At 36.3% G+C, this 16044-nt stretch overlaps 1 protein-coding gene across 1 annotated transcript in view; it reads right to left on the bottom strand.

The window, feature by feature from the left end:
• The window catches only part of MBOAT1 (membrane bound O-acyltransferase domain containing 1), a 115814-nt gene extending 100942 nt beyond the window's left edge, over positions 1-14872 (bottom strand). Inside the window, exon 1 of the mRNA XM_003760139.4 lies at positions 14504-14872. Coding sequence (XP_003760187.1) covers positions 14504-14602 — 99 coding nt within the window. The 5' untranslated portion in view covers positions 14603-14872. The remainder of the gene's footprint in view (positions 1-14503) is intronic.
• Between the last annotated feature and the right edge of the window lie 1172 nt (positions 14873-16044).

Raw genomic sequence — 16044 nt, 5'->3', positions numbered from 1 at the left:
AAGTTTCTACATTGAGTCCTTATCTCTACTTATATTGCAATCTCCCCATTGGCAATCTCTTCTATTCCCAAACCTTCAATTAATCCCCTCCATCCAAATAATGCTTATATCCAATCTCTATTTCTCTGTGCCAACATGTCCAAGAACAGGGGCTCAAATTCAACATTTAGACATGTTTGAATTGAACTCAACTCATCTTCCTCATCAAACCCACACTTCCTCCCAACTTCTTTGTATCACTTGGTTGTACAACCAGTGACCCAACCACCCAGGCTTGAAACCTTTGAGTTATGCTTAACTCTTCCCTTTTACTTCATCCCCCACCCTCACCCCTACCACAATAAATAACTTCCAGTTCTACTGTGCCAATATCTCTTGCATTTATTTGTCCTTTCCATTTACTGATTCAGACTTTCATCACATTTCATATGGAGCATCACAATGGCTTCCTAACTGGAATCTTTGCCTTCATTATCTTCCCATTCAGTTCAATTGAGTATTAACTGAGTATTGAATTTGAAGTCAAGATTTGAGTTCAAATCCTGTTTTGCTTAATTATGTGTTATATGACTCTGAACATGTGATGTAACTTCCTTCAACCTTAGTTTCCTCATCTGTAAAATAAATAAAATATCTGAAGCATTTACATTTGAGGTTTGTTGTGAGGATCAAATACAGTACATGTATAGCTCTTTACAAAAACCATAGAACTGACAACATAAATATAGATTATTATGATGATGTTATGAGGCACTGTGCTAGGTACAAAATAAATATTCCAAAAATTGGTAGCTGCCCTCAAGGAGCTTACAATCAATTGGGGAGATAAAACATATACAAAAGTAAAATATCAGAAAAACTGAGAAGAGAAGGAGCATTAACAACTGGGAGATCGGGAGATTCTTCACAGGGAAGATAGCACTTTGATTCTCAAAGAGAAAAGAGAAGTACATTATTGGAATGAAGGAAGAGCTTCATGAATGCATAAAAGCAGAAGATGGAATGAAGTATAGGAAAGCTTCTAATTTTGTGACTGAAAGAACTCATAAAAGAAAGAAATATGAAATAATTTCCAATTCATCATCCATATCATTCTATTGCACTAGTCTAATCATGTTATAGTTCTGATCAAAAACCTTCAATGACTCCCCATATCTCTAAACTGGTACTTATAATCCTTTAGATTCTAGCTTCAACTAATTTCTCTAGTTTTACTTCATTCTCTTCAAAAGAACTTGAGGGGGAAAGCTTGATGGAGAATATTTAGATAAAGATCAATTCAGGGAAAAGTAGAAGCAAAATTGTGGTGGAACTATACTTGAACCAAACCAAGGTTTAAAAAAATGGATAAAGATTCTGAATTCAGATCACAAACTGAAGGCAGGAAATTAATGATAAATTGAATTAGTTATATACATGTGTGTATGTTTATGTTCCAAAACAATCTTTCAAATCAAAGTAAATTCCTGACTTGATTTAATAATAATCTTATTTTCAAAAGGTAGAGTAAGCAATGAAAAGAGTCACTATTCTAAAACCTGCTTTTGACAAATAATAAGTAGTTGCTGAAGTAAAAAAAAAAAAACTAACAAGAATCTTCACAAAAACATGAACAGAATGTCTTAAATCTACCAATAAATAATGCAGGAAGTTTTCTATATACTCAAATTTCAGGAAAAGGTAATACAAAAAATCCTGAGAAAGAATAAGTAAGGCCCCATTATCTAAAATTCTATGGAGGAAGTCAATTCACCAGGGATAAGATGTACCAAGGAATGGAACCTTGACAACACAAACAGAAATGATTCCAATAAGGAGAGGAGGTAGCAAAGTTGGACGAGAAACTTAGCTAAAGAAACAGATTTGGCCATACAAAGAACTGCTCTATCAACTCAGCTTTTTAAAAGACATATACAGAAAAAGAAAGGAAAGACTGGTAACTAAGTATAAATAGGAACAGAATGCTAAACTCTAGAACAAACTTAGACCTTAGCAAGCTAAGAGCAAAATAAAGTTCAAAGGATGAAAAGGACAACTACCCATGGTGAGTAGGACTATGAAAATGATTAGCAAAGAAAAAAATAGTTTTGTTTTTTCCATCTTCTCTAACAAGGATATTGCTATTCAAATAACAAAAAAATATGGAATAAATTATTTCATAGCAAATTGAAAATTAATTTTCCTTGATGATTTAAAGAAAATAGCAAATTTGAATAAAATATATCTCAAAGTACTGAAAAAGGAAACAATGTACAATATAACAAAGGCATCTAGTAAATGATTTTTAATAAAACAAAAGAATAAATGAAATTATGGATGTGATTTTTTAGCTGCTATTGAAAGTCCTGAAAAACTAGTAGGAAATTAGAGAAATCTCACAGGACTACAAATTGTCCTGATTTTTAAAAAGGAAGAAAGGGAGAAGAGGTGGGTTCTTTTATCTCTAAACCAGTGAACTGGGCTTGAATTCTTTACAAAATTCTGTAATATTTAACTAGATATTTATCTGTGAGCATTGATTACTAAGAGCCAGCAGAAGACCAAAAGGAAGAAGTCTCATTAAACTAAATTCATTTCTTCTTTTGACAAGGTAACTAGATAAGAAGAAGGGAGTTTTGCTATAAATTAAGTATACCAGCATATTTGGATTTCAGTAAGGAAATTTGCCTCACAATATCTTTACTGACAAAATAAAGAGAGGTGAGCAGAATAATTAAAGAACTCTTTAATCTTCAGATTAACAGATTTTCAACAAGCTGAATGACTTGACCAGATCCAAAAGATAGTCAATATTGGATCAATATTGGGCTGAAAAGTGGTATCAAGTAGTATATCCAGAGAATTGTCTTTGATCCCATTTTGTTTGACATTAGATAGTAGATAGATAGAAAGATCTTAAATAAAGTTATACATAGCATGTGTATCAAATTTGTGGGAGGGAAGGGAGGGAGGGACGGAGGGACGGAGGAAGGAAGGAAAGAAGAGAGGGGAAGAGGAAGGAAGGGAAAGAGAAAGGGGAAGGAGAGAGAGAGAGAGAGAGAGAGAGAGAACGAACTGAGGATTCTAGTGAACTACAAGCACAATGATTAGTCAGCAAAGTCACAATGCAGCCAACAGACACACATGACCTTAAAACTGAATTAGTGAAAACAGTAATAGAAAACATTCTATATAGAATGTGAAAGGTGATAAACCTTATTCTGCCCTAGCCAGAGTACCAGCTTCTTGGGGTCTTATAACTGAATGTGGGATTTGCAAAATTATAATTTATTATCAGTAAATGTTTGATTTGTATACTTTTTATATACCTTATATACCATGGTCACATAAAAACTTCTTGAGTGAAAAGGGGTTGCGAATGGGAAAAGTTCAAGAAACTTTGATCTCGGGCATTGTATTCAGGTCTAGGAGTCACATTTTAGGAAGAATATTCACAAACTGAAACAGACAAAATGGTGAGGCACTTAAAAATCCTCACTCAAAAATCAATTAAGAAAACTATAATTGTTTAGAAAATTAGGATCTTTAAGGAATAACATAAATGTTCCCTAATATTTGAAAGACTGATATACATAAGACTTGTTTTACTCAACCCCAGAGGCTCACAAGAACAGTAGACAGAAGTCAGAAACAGATTTTTGCTCCATATAAGGAGAAAGCTTCCTAGTAATCAAAGCTATAATGAAACAGTATGGATGGTCTGAGGAGCTGGAGTTATGCATCTATCCGATTATACATGCCAGGAGACAACTGGTCAGGCATGTTTCATACCATTTGTGCTGTAATGCAGAGAGAAGGTTTTTTAGAATCAAGGACTTGGGTTTCAATCTCAGCTTAACTAGGTATTGCCTGTAAACTTGAACTGGACATGACTGCTTAAGAATTCAGAATCACCTTTAAAAGGAAGGGATGGGCTAGACCAGAGGTATCATACATGTGGCCTCCCTACATGTTTAAAAGGTAACTGGGAAATATTTAACAAAACACATTAAAATACAATACAACATAAATAATATTGACATGTGGTTTCTAAGTCAATATGTGGCCTGCAGGGATCCTTATATATAGTTTAATGGACCCAGTTTCTGTCTGAGTTTGATACCTCTGGACTGAATGATCTCAAGGGCCCTTTCCAGTTTTAAAGTCTGATATTTATATCCTGTGAGGTAAAGTCCTTCAGGTCCTAGTTTTTCCAGCTAGTTATCAACTAATCCCTGATAATTACTAAGTAAATACTTCTTGTAAGGCACCGAAAAGGTCAAACCAATTCATATAACTCTTCTTCATTTCTATTTCCTACTACATTTATTCTTTTCCTTGCTTTTTTGAAACCCTCTCCAAATTCACCACAACTTCTTAAAAAATTTATTTATCAAATAAGACAAACAAAATACAATAATTCAGGTTTGAACAGTTACAATCATAATGTTATTTCAGAAGCTAACAGCTGGCCAATTTCTAACTCAACATATTGAATTCTACAAGTTTTTAGTGTGTTCTACTATCAACTAGTCCTGGTATTTATTCATCAGTTATCCTACCTAGTCATAAATTATTTCTGAAACTGATAAGGCCCCACCCTCTATCTTGATGAAAAAAGAAATGCCTCTACTTCTTTTGTTCTGCAATTTCATCGTACTTCCTCTATTAAGCTGTAGTAATCATGCTGATAATCAGACCAGAAAAAAGAAATATAGTACATTTGTAAATCACTCTGAGAGCCTTAGAGGAAAGATTACAGAAAATTAAACTAACAGAAGTGGGAAGTTGGGGGAATAGGCAGAATAATCAGAAATTAAAATTATAATGTAGAATTGTCTCTTTGTAACAATCTCTCCCAATATACACATGTGCACCCAGAAATATATGTATATATGTATTCCTTCTATCTTCTCCCCCTCACATAATTGAATAAAATATCTCTGAAAATTGATTTATGTAACTTCTGATTAATTCTTTTACTAGACATGAACTAGAATAATCTTTTCCTATTAACATATGCACAGTAGTACCTAGCATAAGGTCACACATGTAGTACTTAAAGAAAAATAGTTCTATTGACAAATGAGATATAAAATGATAAAACTAAATAAGACCCATCACTAATCAATTCTAGTTAATAGCTGAAGGAAAAGAAAAATATATGTAAAAAGTTTTAGACATCATTTCAAAGGAAGAAACAAGAAAGTAAAGATAGCCATGCTCCATTTGGGATGGTCTAGGAAAAAGCATCAGGACAACTTCAGAATATGTTTTAAAACAAAGTTTATTAAACTGGAATCCTGTAATTGAATGTGAGTCATGAAATTATAATTTGTTACCAGTTAATGTTTGATTTGTATACCTATTGTGTGTATGTGTGTGTGTTTTTTTACACACCAGGATTTCATAAAAATTTATTGAGCAAAAAGGAGTCATCAGTGGGAAAAAGTTTTATAAAGCTCTGCTTTAAGGGGCAGCTGGGTGGTGCAGTGGATAGAGCACCAACCCTGAAGTTAGGAGGACCTGAGTGGCTTTAGACACTTAACATGGACTAGCTGTGTGATCGTGGGCAAGTCACTTAACCCCAACTGCCTCAGCAAAAAAAAATAAATAAATAAAAGCTCTGCTTTAAAAGAAATGATATGGTACCTTGCAGCTACTTTAGAAAGAGGTTGTAATGTTATTCAGTCATATTCAACAAAGTGTGACTTGTCTGAGGATTTCTTGTCAAAGATTCTGGGGTGGTTTGTCATTTCCTTTTCCAACTCATCATACAGATGAGGAAACTGAGGTACAGTGAGTTGACTGGTCCAGGGTCACACAGTGAGTATCTGAGGTCAGATTTTTCCTGACTTCAGATTTCACATTGTGCTACCTAGATGGCCAGAAAGAGGTTCCTTACAGCTAATCTAAATCCTCCATCCTGCCATTTTTTCTAGTTTTGACCTCAATGAAGATGAAATGAGAAAGGCCAGTGTAGCAGGGTACTAACATAATTTTTTTATGCTTTTAGGGTTCTGTGTACAGGAATTGGGACTGAATATGAAAGAAAAGCTTCCTCTTCAGCAATACCAAACAAAACCATTCTCACTTGGCTATAGGTAGGCTTTAGCAACAATAGAGTATTTAATATTTCTAAAATGCCACAGAAGCCCCCCCTAAAAAAATCAAATAGAATTTCTAGTAAACAGGAAAAAGAGCCAAATACTCATGATTATTGGAAAGAACAGTGGAAACAAGGAAGTCTGAGTTCAGTGACATTTACAGGTTAAACTGCTTCATAAAATTTCACAAACTAACTTGGAATTTAGCAATTTCCTGCTAGCCCCACTCAGTGAATCACTCGCCCCACCCCCTTATGTTCTGTACCACTATAAGTATACTATATTTCACCCTGGAACTACACAGAAAATAATGGTCTAAGGACTAGGCATCTAATTTCTCGATATAGGAAATTCCTGTATAAGAAGTATCCCTCTATTCATCACTCTTCTCTTCAAATATTGGTCTTAAGGGAATTTTCTGAGTTACTGGGTGAATAAGTACCCAGGATCACAGTCAATATGACAAAATCTGAACTCAGATCTTTCTGACTTTAAGTTCTCTTGCCATTACCCTGTTTCTTCTCAGACTTGCAAGAATAGTAAATGAAATTACACTGAAAGAAAAATAACATATTTTTCCTCATTAAGATTACTAAAATTTTAAGAAAAATCAAGAAGAGGTTTTTCATTAGTACTTCTTTTTCACCAATTAGAAAATATCATCAGTCAAATTTTTTTTGTATGTACTCTGTTTTAGATGAAACAAAACTCAGTATAGGAAATTATTTTCAGAAAGATAATACTTGAGAAATTCCTAGCAAATGCAACGTAAAACCTTATTTAAAAAACATATTCTTTGACCATTTTAAGATATTATGAATTTTTAAAAACTACAATAAATAAGCATCATATTACTAATGTAGAAAAATTGATTAAATATATCAATAACTTTTAAAAGTTGAAAAATGAGTTCCAAAGAAGATTGCAAAGAATTCACCAATTGTGTCCTTAGGTACAATTGAAAAATACTTTATAAGTAGGTGAATAAATCTTCCTCCTTTGTATACAATGACATTTGCTGAACCCAATGGGATCAGTTCTTTGATAGAATATACTTTTTAATCATTCAAATCCATATTGAGTAATTTCCCCTATTGTTTTCTCATGTGATATTATTATAAAACATTGAATTGAATTACATTAATACAAATACAGGATATTTCTTGTTTATTGAGAAATTCTATTTTCTTAAATTATAAACACTTGAGGAAGTGTAAACCTGGTACCATGACCTAGTTCCTATTGGTGGAGGAATTTTTCTCAATTATTAAATATAAAGTATAAATTAATTACCAAATATATCAAGTATTAATTAATTACTAACATTATAAAGACATTCAGAAAAGCAACCCTGTTGGGGGAAAAGGATCCAGATGATGTAAATAAAAGTCAGACAAGCACTGGGAAGTGGGAGGAACCGGTATCCTAAGCTTTGCTTACTCACTGAATCCAGAACATAGTGTCTTAGTTTCATTAGTAGCCTAGGAGGTTAGGCTTTACTAAAATGAAACTTTCATGGGATAACTATAGAATATGCTGGTTTGAATAGGGATGGAAATCAGCTTCCTTTTTTTTTCCTTCCAGAGACCATATATGGGGAACTCAGGCTCAAAATAATGATAGCATCAAGATTAAAGGCCAGTGCTCTCCAAAATGATGTCTTGTCCCTAAGCAACTCAAGACCAACTGGATGATGGGAAGATCGATGGTAACCAGTCTTGGAATTTGTCTCCGAAATAATCACAATTTTCCTTCTCCCCCAACATTCCTCTATTTTCCTTCCTCCCTAAACTATGAAAATTCTCAATTTCCTTCCTACCTTCTATACTGGGGAGTCAATCAGAGCAGAAAGCTCTCTAAGCACTAAAGAGAATAAAGCACCAACTGCTTAGGTGCTATAGGAAAAATTCCCCTTCTCTTCTGGCATACTAACCCCTTGACCCCCCAATCACCTAAAGGGTTTAGCAGGCACCCTTTGGAGAGTTCAGGCTCCATGGCAATGAGCAATTGATAGGAGTCCTACTTCACCCTTTTTTCATTTTAGATGAGACAGAATGAGTCACACAGGATGAGTGGGCATGAGTAGGTTGTGACCTCTCTTACAGATCTCATTACATTAGCTTTGCTGATTAAAAAAAAAAAAGAAAGAAAGAAAGAAACCTCATTTCCTGAACTTCCTTTTTTCTGTTTATTCACCCAGGTCATAATCTTCAGCATGAATTCAGTGTCATCTTTTTGACTCTTTACTTTCCCTAACCCCACAGAGCCAATCAACTGTCAAATCTTTTTCTTCTGCTATCTCTTGAATCCATCCCCCCCCCCCAGTATTTCATCACATAACCTCCTACTTGGACTATGGCCACATAACTGATCTTCCTCACTCAAACCTATTCTAGCCTCCACATAGCAGCCAAAGCAATTTTCTCAAAGCAAAGGCCTTACCACGTCACTCCCGACTCAGTCAACCCCAGTGACCCTCTAATCACTCTTAGACATCTGAGCCTTTTAAAATTCCTATTTTGTATAAGATTTATATGATATATAACTATTAAGATAATAGAGCACGAACATCATTTTTAAATAAATATGTTGATAAAGGTACATGATCAAAAAAAAAAGTCTGGAGACCATTCTTCTAAGAAATCCATGGTCCTAGAACAGAAGAGAGGTAAATGCAAGGTTAGAGTAATAAAGAAAAAAGTTAATCCCAGAAAAAACACTGGAGACAGAGAGGGCAGATCAAGGATGATATTCATTCATAGAACTTCTAAGAAAAAGGAGCAACAAGAAAGTAAATATAATCACTGTTAAAACAGGGCAAGAACACCTGAAACAAAATGTAGGGATATTTAGACCAGAAAGGAAAGGGTCTTTCTTATCCAGAAAACCAGAAATGAAGGTAAGAATTTAAAAGGCTCAGAGCTATTACTAGGAAATTGAAGTTAATACCCATGAAATTTTTACAAACAGATCTAACACCTCAGCAGTTAGGTGACAAAGTAGATAATACACTAGGTCTAGAATCTATAAGACCTGACTTCAAATTCAGTCTTAGATACTAATTTTGCAATGCTGGACAAGTTTACTTAATTTCCTCATCTATAACATGAGCTGGAGAAAAAAATGGCAATATCTTTGCCAAGAAAACCTCCAATGGGGTCATAATTGAAACAACAATAATAACATCTAAAAGAAAAAAACATTTATTAAGATTGCCCCCTACCAGATAATTTTTGCCAGGTAAAAACTTTGGTCATCATGATTTTAGGACACATCTATCTACAACCCAGAAATCAAACTAGGAATGTTGTTTCTTTTTAGATAGTGGGAATACTGATCATCATTGAGTCTGCAACATAATAATACAAGTAAATACATTAATAAGTCAAGAAATTCCAGCACAGATTATTATCCCATCTGGCAAGAAAATTTATCTTGAAATTAACCTTTACCTATAAGCAAATTCAATACATTGATAGCAATAGTCAACACTTACAATCCACTTACATGTTTGTCAGGAACTAGTCACCTCCACACCCTAAGTATATTTCTTTGGTTTGCCTAGGTGTTAAGATGCCCTTTCCTGAGAATGTTGTTTAGACCTGTGATTTCATCGGTGTTTGGAAACTCCCAACAAGGAAATTCTCCAGTTCAGGCCTTCATTCAATGTGTCTTCTACACAATGGGTACTTAATAAATAAACACACGAGTAAACACCTAATATATGACAGGCTAATATTCAACCCATATAGCTGCTCCCACTCAGTAGTCTCATCAATAAATTCACTGAGTACTCATTAGGCCCTATAGCTAATTAGATCCTAATATCAATATGTAGATAAATAATATTTCCAGGTAATAGGATTATTTGATAGCACTCATAACTGCAAAACCACAGATTTGACAATACTATGCCTTGAGGGTCAAACACAAATATAGTGTTATTATTATTTTTACTGTGCTATGGGTATCCAATTGTTACAACCCATATATAAACATCCTACTAGTCATTTTTTAGGTCACATCTGACCCTTCATGACCCATTTGGAATTTTCTTGGCAAAAATTCTGGAATGGTTTGACATTTCCTTCTCCAGGAGATCCATTTTGTCTGGCAATCAGGGGTTAAGTGACTAACTCAGGGTCACTCCCAGCTAGGAAGTATTTGAGACTAGATTTGAAGTCAGATCTTCCTGACTCCAGCTCCAGAATTCTATCCATGGAGCCCCCACCTATCTATGTCCTACTAGCAACTTTAATATAATCCATAAAATTTGAGAATTTGTTCTATTTTGCAAACCTAGAAGGCTCGAAAACAAATTAAAAGATAAAGCACATCTTAGTTCTAAGCCAAATGAAGAATGAAAGCAATTATCATTGATAGATACTTTAAGAGGAATATTTTTATGTGAGTGATCTAGAAAAGTAAAATGTTGTGGCAAAGTTACACAAATAATTGTTTCCAACTTCTACTTTAGCTGGGGAGAACTAAACTCAGTACTTCAGAAATGCAGACCACCTTTCAGTGGTACAGGTATAAGATCTCTTGATCATCATGCATCTACCTTTTTTATAGTCTATTTTTCCTGATTAAAAAGGAGGATGTAATACTTAAAAATTACAGGAAAGATTTTCAGTTTAGATCACTGAAAATTAATTCCCATAACTTCTTCAGGGCAGGTAAGTATATACACAACAGCATTATATGTTTCAAGAAATTTCAGGAATCTATAAAATGAATGTCAGGAAATTATCATTTTAATTAAGAAATTATTCTTTACTCCAATGACACTTTTAAGTGTTTAAAAGATAACAATCCACTGGTACTAAGAGACCAAAAAATCTTATAGATAAAGTATATAGATAAGCACACTGCTAACTAAAAACTAATCAGAAATTAAGGTAAATATTTCTGAAATTAAGAGAAAATGGAAAATTCAGTGAATCATTAGCTTCCTTTATGAAAGTCACTATGCTGGGAATACTGTGCATGGTCACTATGCCAATGCAGATATTCATTATAAAAGAATACTTTACAAATGGCACAAGTCCCTGCTCCAAAAGGACTTAAAGTCTAATAGGAACAAATATGCAAATTAGGTTAGAGAATGGAAGGGATTTCATTTAGGGAAATATGATTTCTAAAAAATTTTTCAGGAACATAACTATTGGGTACCTAGATGCAGACCTTAAAAGCTTCCTAACCCTGTGAAAACACAGGTACACTAGGACACTTTTGGTAGAGCTAAGAACTGGTACAGCCATTCTGGAAAGTAATTTTGAAACATACCTAGAAAGGCATGAAATTTTGTATTTTGATTGAACAGTATCATTACAAGGCCTATATTACAATAAAATAAAAGGAAGAGAAAAAGAATCTATGTGTACAAAAATATTTATAGTAGATCTTTTTGTGGTAGCCAAAAATTGGAAATTAAAAGTATCCTCCTTTTGGATAATGACTAAATAAGATGTAATACATGAATATAATGGAATATTAAGAAATGAAGAATATTATTATATTAAGAAATGATGAAAACAACAACTTCAGAAAACCTGGGATGGCATTTGCGAACTAATGCAAAGCAAAGTGAACAGATCAAGGAGAAAAATTTGTACAATGATAAAAGCATTATTGAAACTACTCTGAAAACTTTAGAACTCTGATCAACAGCAGCAATAAAACAGGAGTCCAAAAGAATGAAAATGAAATATATGACTCCTCTCTTTCTGAGATATAACAAACTTCAAATGCTAAAAGAGATACATATTTTTGGACATAGCTAATGTTAGAACTTGTTTAGCTGGACTACAAAGCTACATATCAAGAGTTTTGGCAGGGTGGTGGAGCTAATTTGTTTGGCAGAGAAGCAGGAGGGTCAGATTATTTTTTTAATATTTGTTCAACAAAAAAAAATAACTTTTTAATGCAAAAAAAAAAAAAAAACTTCCCACCGTTTTTTGCCTGCTAGACCCAATTTGGTCTGAGGAAAAATTCATTCGTTAAGGCTTCACATCCATTTGGAGCAGCTAGATGACACCAGGTCTGAAGTCAGGAAGATAGTTTAAATCCAGCTTCAGAAACATACTGTATGACTCTAGACAAGTCATTAACCCTGTTTGCCTCAGTTTCCTCATCTATAAAATGAACTGGAAAAGGAAAGGGTAAACCACTCCAGTATCTTTGCCAAGAAAATTTCAAACGGGCTCATGAAGCATAAGACAAACCTGACACAATGAAAAAACCACCATTCAGGGCCTTTATACTGAGTGACAGAAAGATTATTCTCTCAAGCTGATCATTTTCTAGGCTACAGACAGCTCAAGTTTAAACTTGAAGCAATTTTACAATGTAAGACATACATAATAGATAGGCACTCCAGAAATATTGTGAAATTGAACTGAATTAGTCTATTGGAAAGTAGAGTTAATACTTATCATCTTGATATGAGTAAATCTATGAAAAATACTCCTCTTCTCCCTACCCTTCCAATAAAACATCACAGTATTCTGTATTGATAGCATTGCTTTCCTTGTGAAAGAAAAGAAAGCTGAGACTCCACCCAGATCACATTCATATAGTTATTGGAAGAATGTATAAGAAAAGTATTGAGCTACTCCTAAAGTTGAAGGTAAAATTAAAAACAAACAACGTGAAGCTTCAAATTCTCAAAGCTATATTTTAGCTAAGATCTCATTTTCTATAGAAATTTACCCTAGATCTTCCAAATAAACTAAAACATGTATTTTACCAGCCTGTAATAATTTTTTTTTCAGATTGAGAGTCAACCCTTTTCTACTGAGAGGTGTTAGAGGAGATGCATCAATAAGTTACAGAGAAGGTTTTAGTGTTTCAAAGTGATGCTTAGTAGTTGATACAGAAAGCTAACTTTCTCACTCAAAATATTTTCCAGTTCCTCTTTCAAGTCTTTTCCCATTCTCCCCTCTCTTTTCACTCCCCAAACTTTCCTACAAGTCTAAAATGATTTACAAGGCTATAGATTGAGGTAGAGGCTGATTTGTGGAAGTCTTGAGGGTTGGAGTTGAAGTAGCTACCCTAAGGGGAAAAAAAATCCAAAACTACTACAAACAAATAATATGAATATGTATCTCCTTTTTGTGTATTCATTGCACAACAGATGAAAAAATGAATTTTTTAAAATACTGTTTGTGTGGAGGGAAGGAGTTCACTTTTCTCTAGGAAACAGCTCAGTCCAGAAGGATCTGACATTCATAGTAGTTGTGTCTACCATTGTCTATATGTGTGTCTATCCACTGTCCAGACTACTCTTAGATAGTAACTCATGACTTTAAAAAATGTACACATGAACTGGCATCTGTTCTATCAGCTAATTTCCTTTCTCTCAGGTGGAGGCTACAGTTAGATCTTCACACTTGGAGACAGTAGCAGGTTGGCTCAGAAAACAATGTCTGAAAAAGGCAAACTTTCAGGTAAGACTTCCTCATTGCTAAAGAAATGCAGGTAGTAAGGGCAACAGGTGTAGTTAGTCATGTTTGAAAAGTGATAGAGTAAGAAAGGGAGGGAAGGAAAGAGACTTGGCCAAAATTCAAAAATGCTACATAACAATACACAAAGTACAACAGCATTATTTTTACCTGCCCAATGGACCCAAACCAACTCACGAGGAATATCAGTACCATTTTTGCCATTTATATTTTATGACTGCCCGATAGTAACTTAACTGCCTCAGGATTCAGGAGTCACAGACTCCTAAAGATAAGCAGCAACGAAATCAAGCAGAGGCACTTCAAAGACTTCTCATATTCTCAGCATGCCATTCTTTGCATATACATGAAGGGTGTACACCTACCTGTTTTTGGGAAGAATAATAAATGTCTTCTTTTGCTTCCTAAATTTTCCTAAATAGAAAGCACACTTTTCTCAGGAAAATGCCCCTCCATTTAAAAATGAACACGTGCTACTGCATGGATAACTAAATCAGACATCTCTGAAAGTATACAGGTGATAAGGATCTTAACATTTTAATTCCGAATTAAAGATAGTCCAGGGTTTGTCTTGTTGATATTTTGTTACCAAGGAAGAGATGGACGGGGGAGGGGCGAGAAGAAACTGTAGGGGCAAATGGGAAAGGGGAGGCAAGAGAGAGGATCTTTTAGAGGATCCAAAAATTTTCAGTTCAGGCTTTAACCTGCCCCTTAGACTACACCCATTTCTTTTCAAAAGCAAATATTCCATTTGCAGAGTAACTTCTCACTGTTGCAAAACAGGCCCATGTGTCTAACCCGTGAGCAAAATCCGGACAAGTTTAAAAGACAGAACTTTTTTCCCCTCTCCTACAGAGCACTTGTGTCTTTCTCTCCCCACCATTCATGCCGCAGAGTTCTAGAGTGGACACAGGATGGGTGGGGGAAAAGGGACGAGCTCCCCGCTGTTACCTGGTCCAACGGGATGCCCAGGAGGTCGCTGACCGGATGCAACAAGGTGGAGCCCGTGGTGCGGTAGGCAAGGCTGGACGGCGACGGTTCTGCTGCCATCCTGCATCTTCGGGGGGGCTGCCGCGTCTGCCCCTTCCCCGAGTCACCTCCTTAGTGTCTTCTCCCGAGCTGGGTGGGGACTGGACCCTAAGGCGACTCTAAGGCTCGCGGGGAGGGGGCCACTCTAAGTTGGGCTCCGGGCGGCAGCCGAGCAGAGCCGACGGGAACAGGAGGGGTCCAGCCCCGGCGCTGGCGCTGGCACTGTGGTGACCACGGGAGTATTGGCCGGGTGGGGAGCCCGCTCAGCTTCCCGCTCCCCTCCTCTTCCCTCTCATTGGTCGCAGTAACACAGGACAGCCCCGGGAGGGTGGGTGCTGGGGAATAGAGGGCGGGAGGATGTGAACAGCAGCCCAGGACCTCCCTCAGGCCCGCCCATCCCTGCCTCCGAGAGGTCGAAAGGGAGCCTAGGAGAAGCCTCCGCCCCCGCGGCCTCACCCTCCTTCGGAGCTGGGCGGGCGATCCGCGCCCCCGGGTCCCCATCTCCCTACCGAGGCACCTAGTACAGATCTCCTTCTGGGGCTCCCATCCTTGAGAGGACTCCGGTCTCAAGGCCTCAGTTCTCCTAAGTTCACCGAATGTAGATTCGGAATGAGCGCTACAAAACACTTTGTTTAATCCCCTTTTTTATAGTTGTGAGGAAACTCAAGAGCCAGACATATGACTTGCTTAAGTTTACGCAGGTAAATTTAAACAAAGAGTAGGTGTCCGAACTTCAGATTCTCTGACTCTAAATTGAGTGTTCTTTTCCTTACACGTCGCTTGTTCAAGGGGAGACCTAGCCCTGCATTTTAACACCCGTTCTGTGACTTGCGCCTGCGGAAATCTCTAAAAGTCATCTCTCTGGGCAGGTATTGCTCAGGCGTTTGAGAGTCATCCGGTTAATTTCTGAGGGCTAGGAAGGAGCAAGTCAGTGCTCCTGAGAGTGTTACAGTATTACAGTGCTGTGATACTCTGATTTGTATCCTGCTCCTGGAAAGGTTACCGCAACTCCCACGCGAGAGACAGAGACAGAGACAGAGCGAGCGAGAGAGAAAGACAGAGAAGGAAAAAGGGAGAGAGAGGGAGGGAGGGGAAGAGGGAGAGGGAGAGCAAAGGAAACCCTTTTAGTTCTTAAAGCCATTCCTAGATAGTATTTTTATTTCCCTTCTCCTCATTTCTTTACCTTCTCCTCAAGTAATTAACTAAGAACCCATTCTTTCCCCTGACTTCTACAAGTGTTTCAGTTCTTAAAACCATTCCTAGATAGTATGCTTATTTCCCTTCTCCTCAATTCTTTACCTTCTCCTCAAGTAATTAACTAAGAACCCATTCTTTCCCCTGACTTCTACAAGTGTTTCAGTTCTTAAAACCATTCCTAGACAGTATGTTTATTTCCCTTCTCCTCATTTCTTTACCTTCTCCTCAACTAATTAACTAAGAACCCATTCTTTCCCCTGACTTCT

Source organism: Sarcophilus harrisii, chromosome 1, assembly GCF_902635505.1.
Source record: "Sarcophilus harrisii chromosome 1, mSarHar1.11, whole genome shotgun sequence".
Lineage (NCBI taxonomy): Eukaryota > Metazoa > Chordata > Mammalia > Dasyuromorphia > Dasyuridae > Sarcophilus > Sarcophilus harrisii.
Note: the sequence above shows the minus strand (reverse complement) of the source record. Positions and strands in the feature narration are given on the sequence as shown.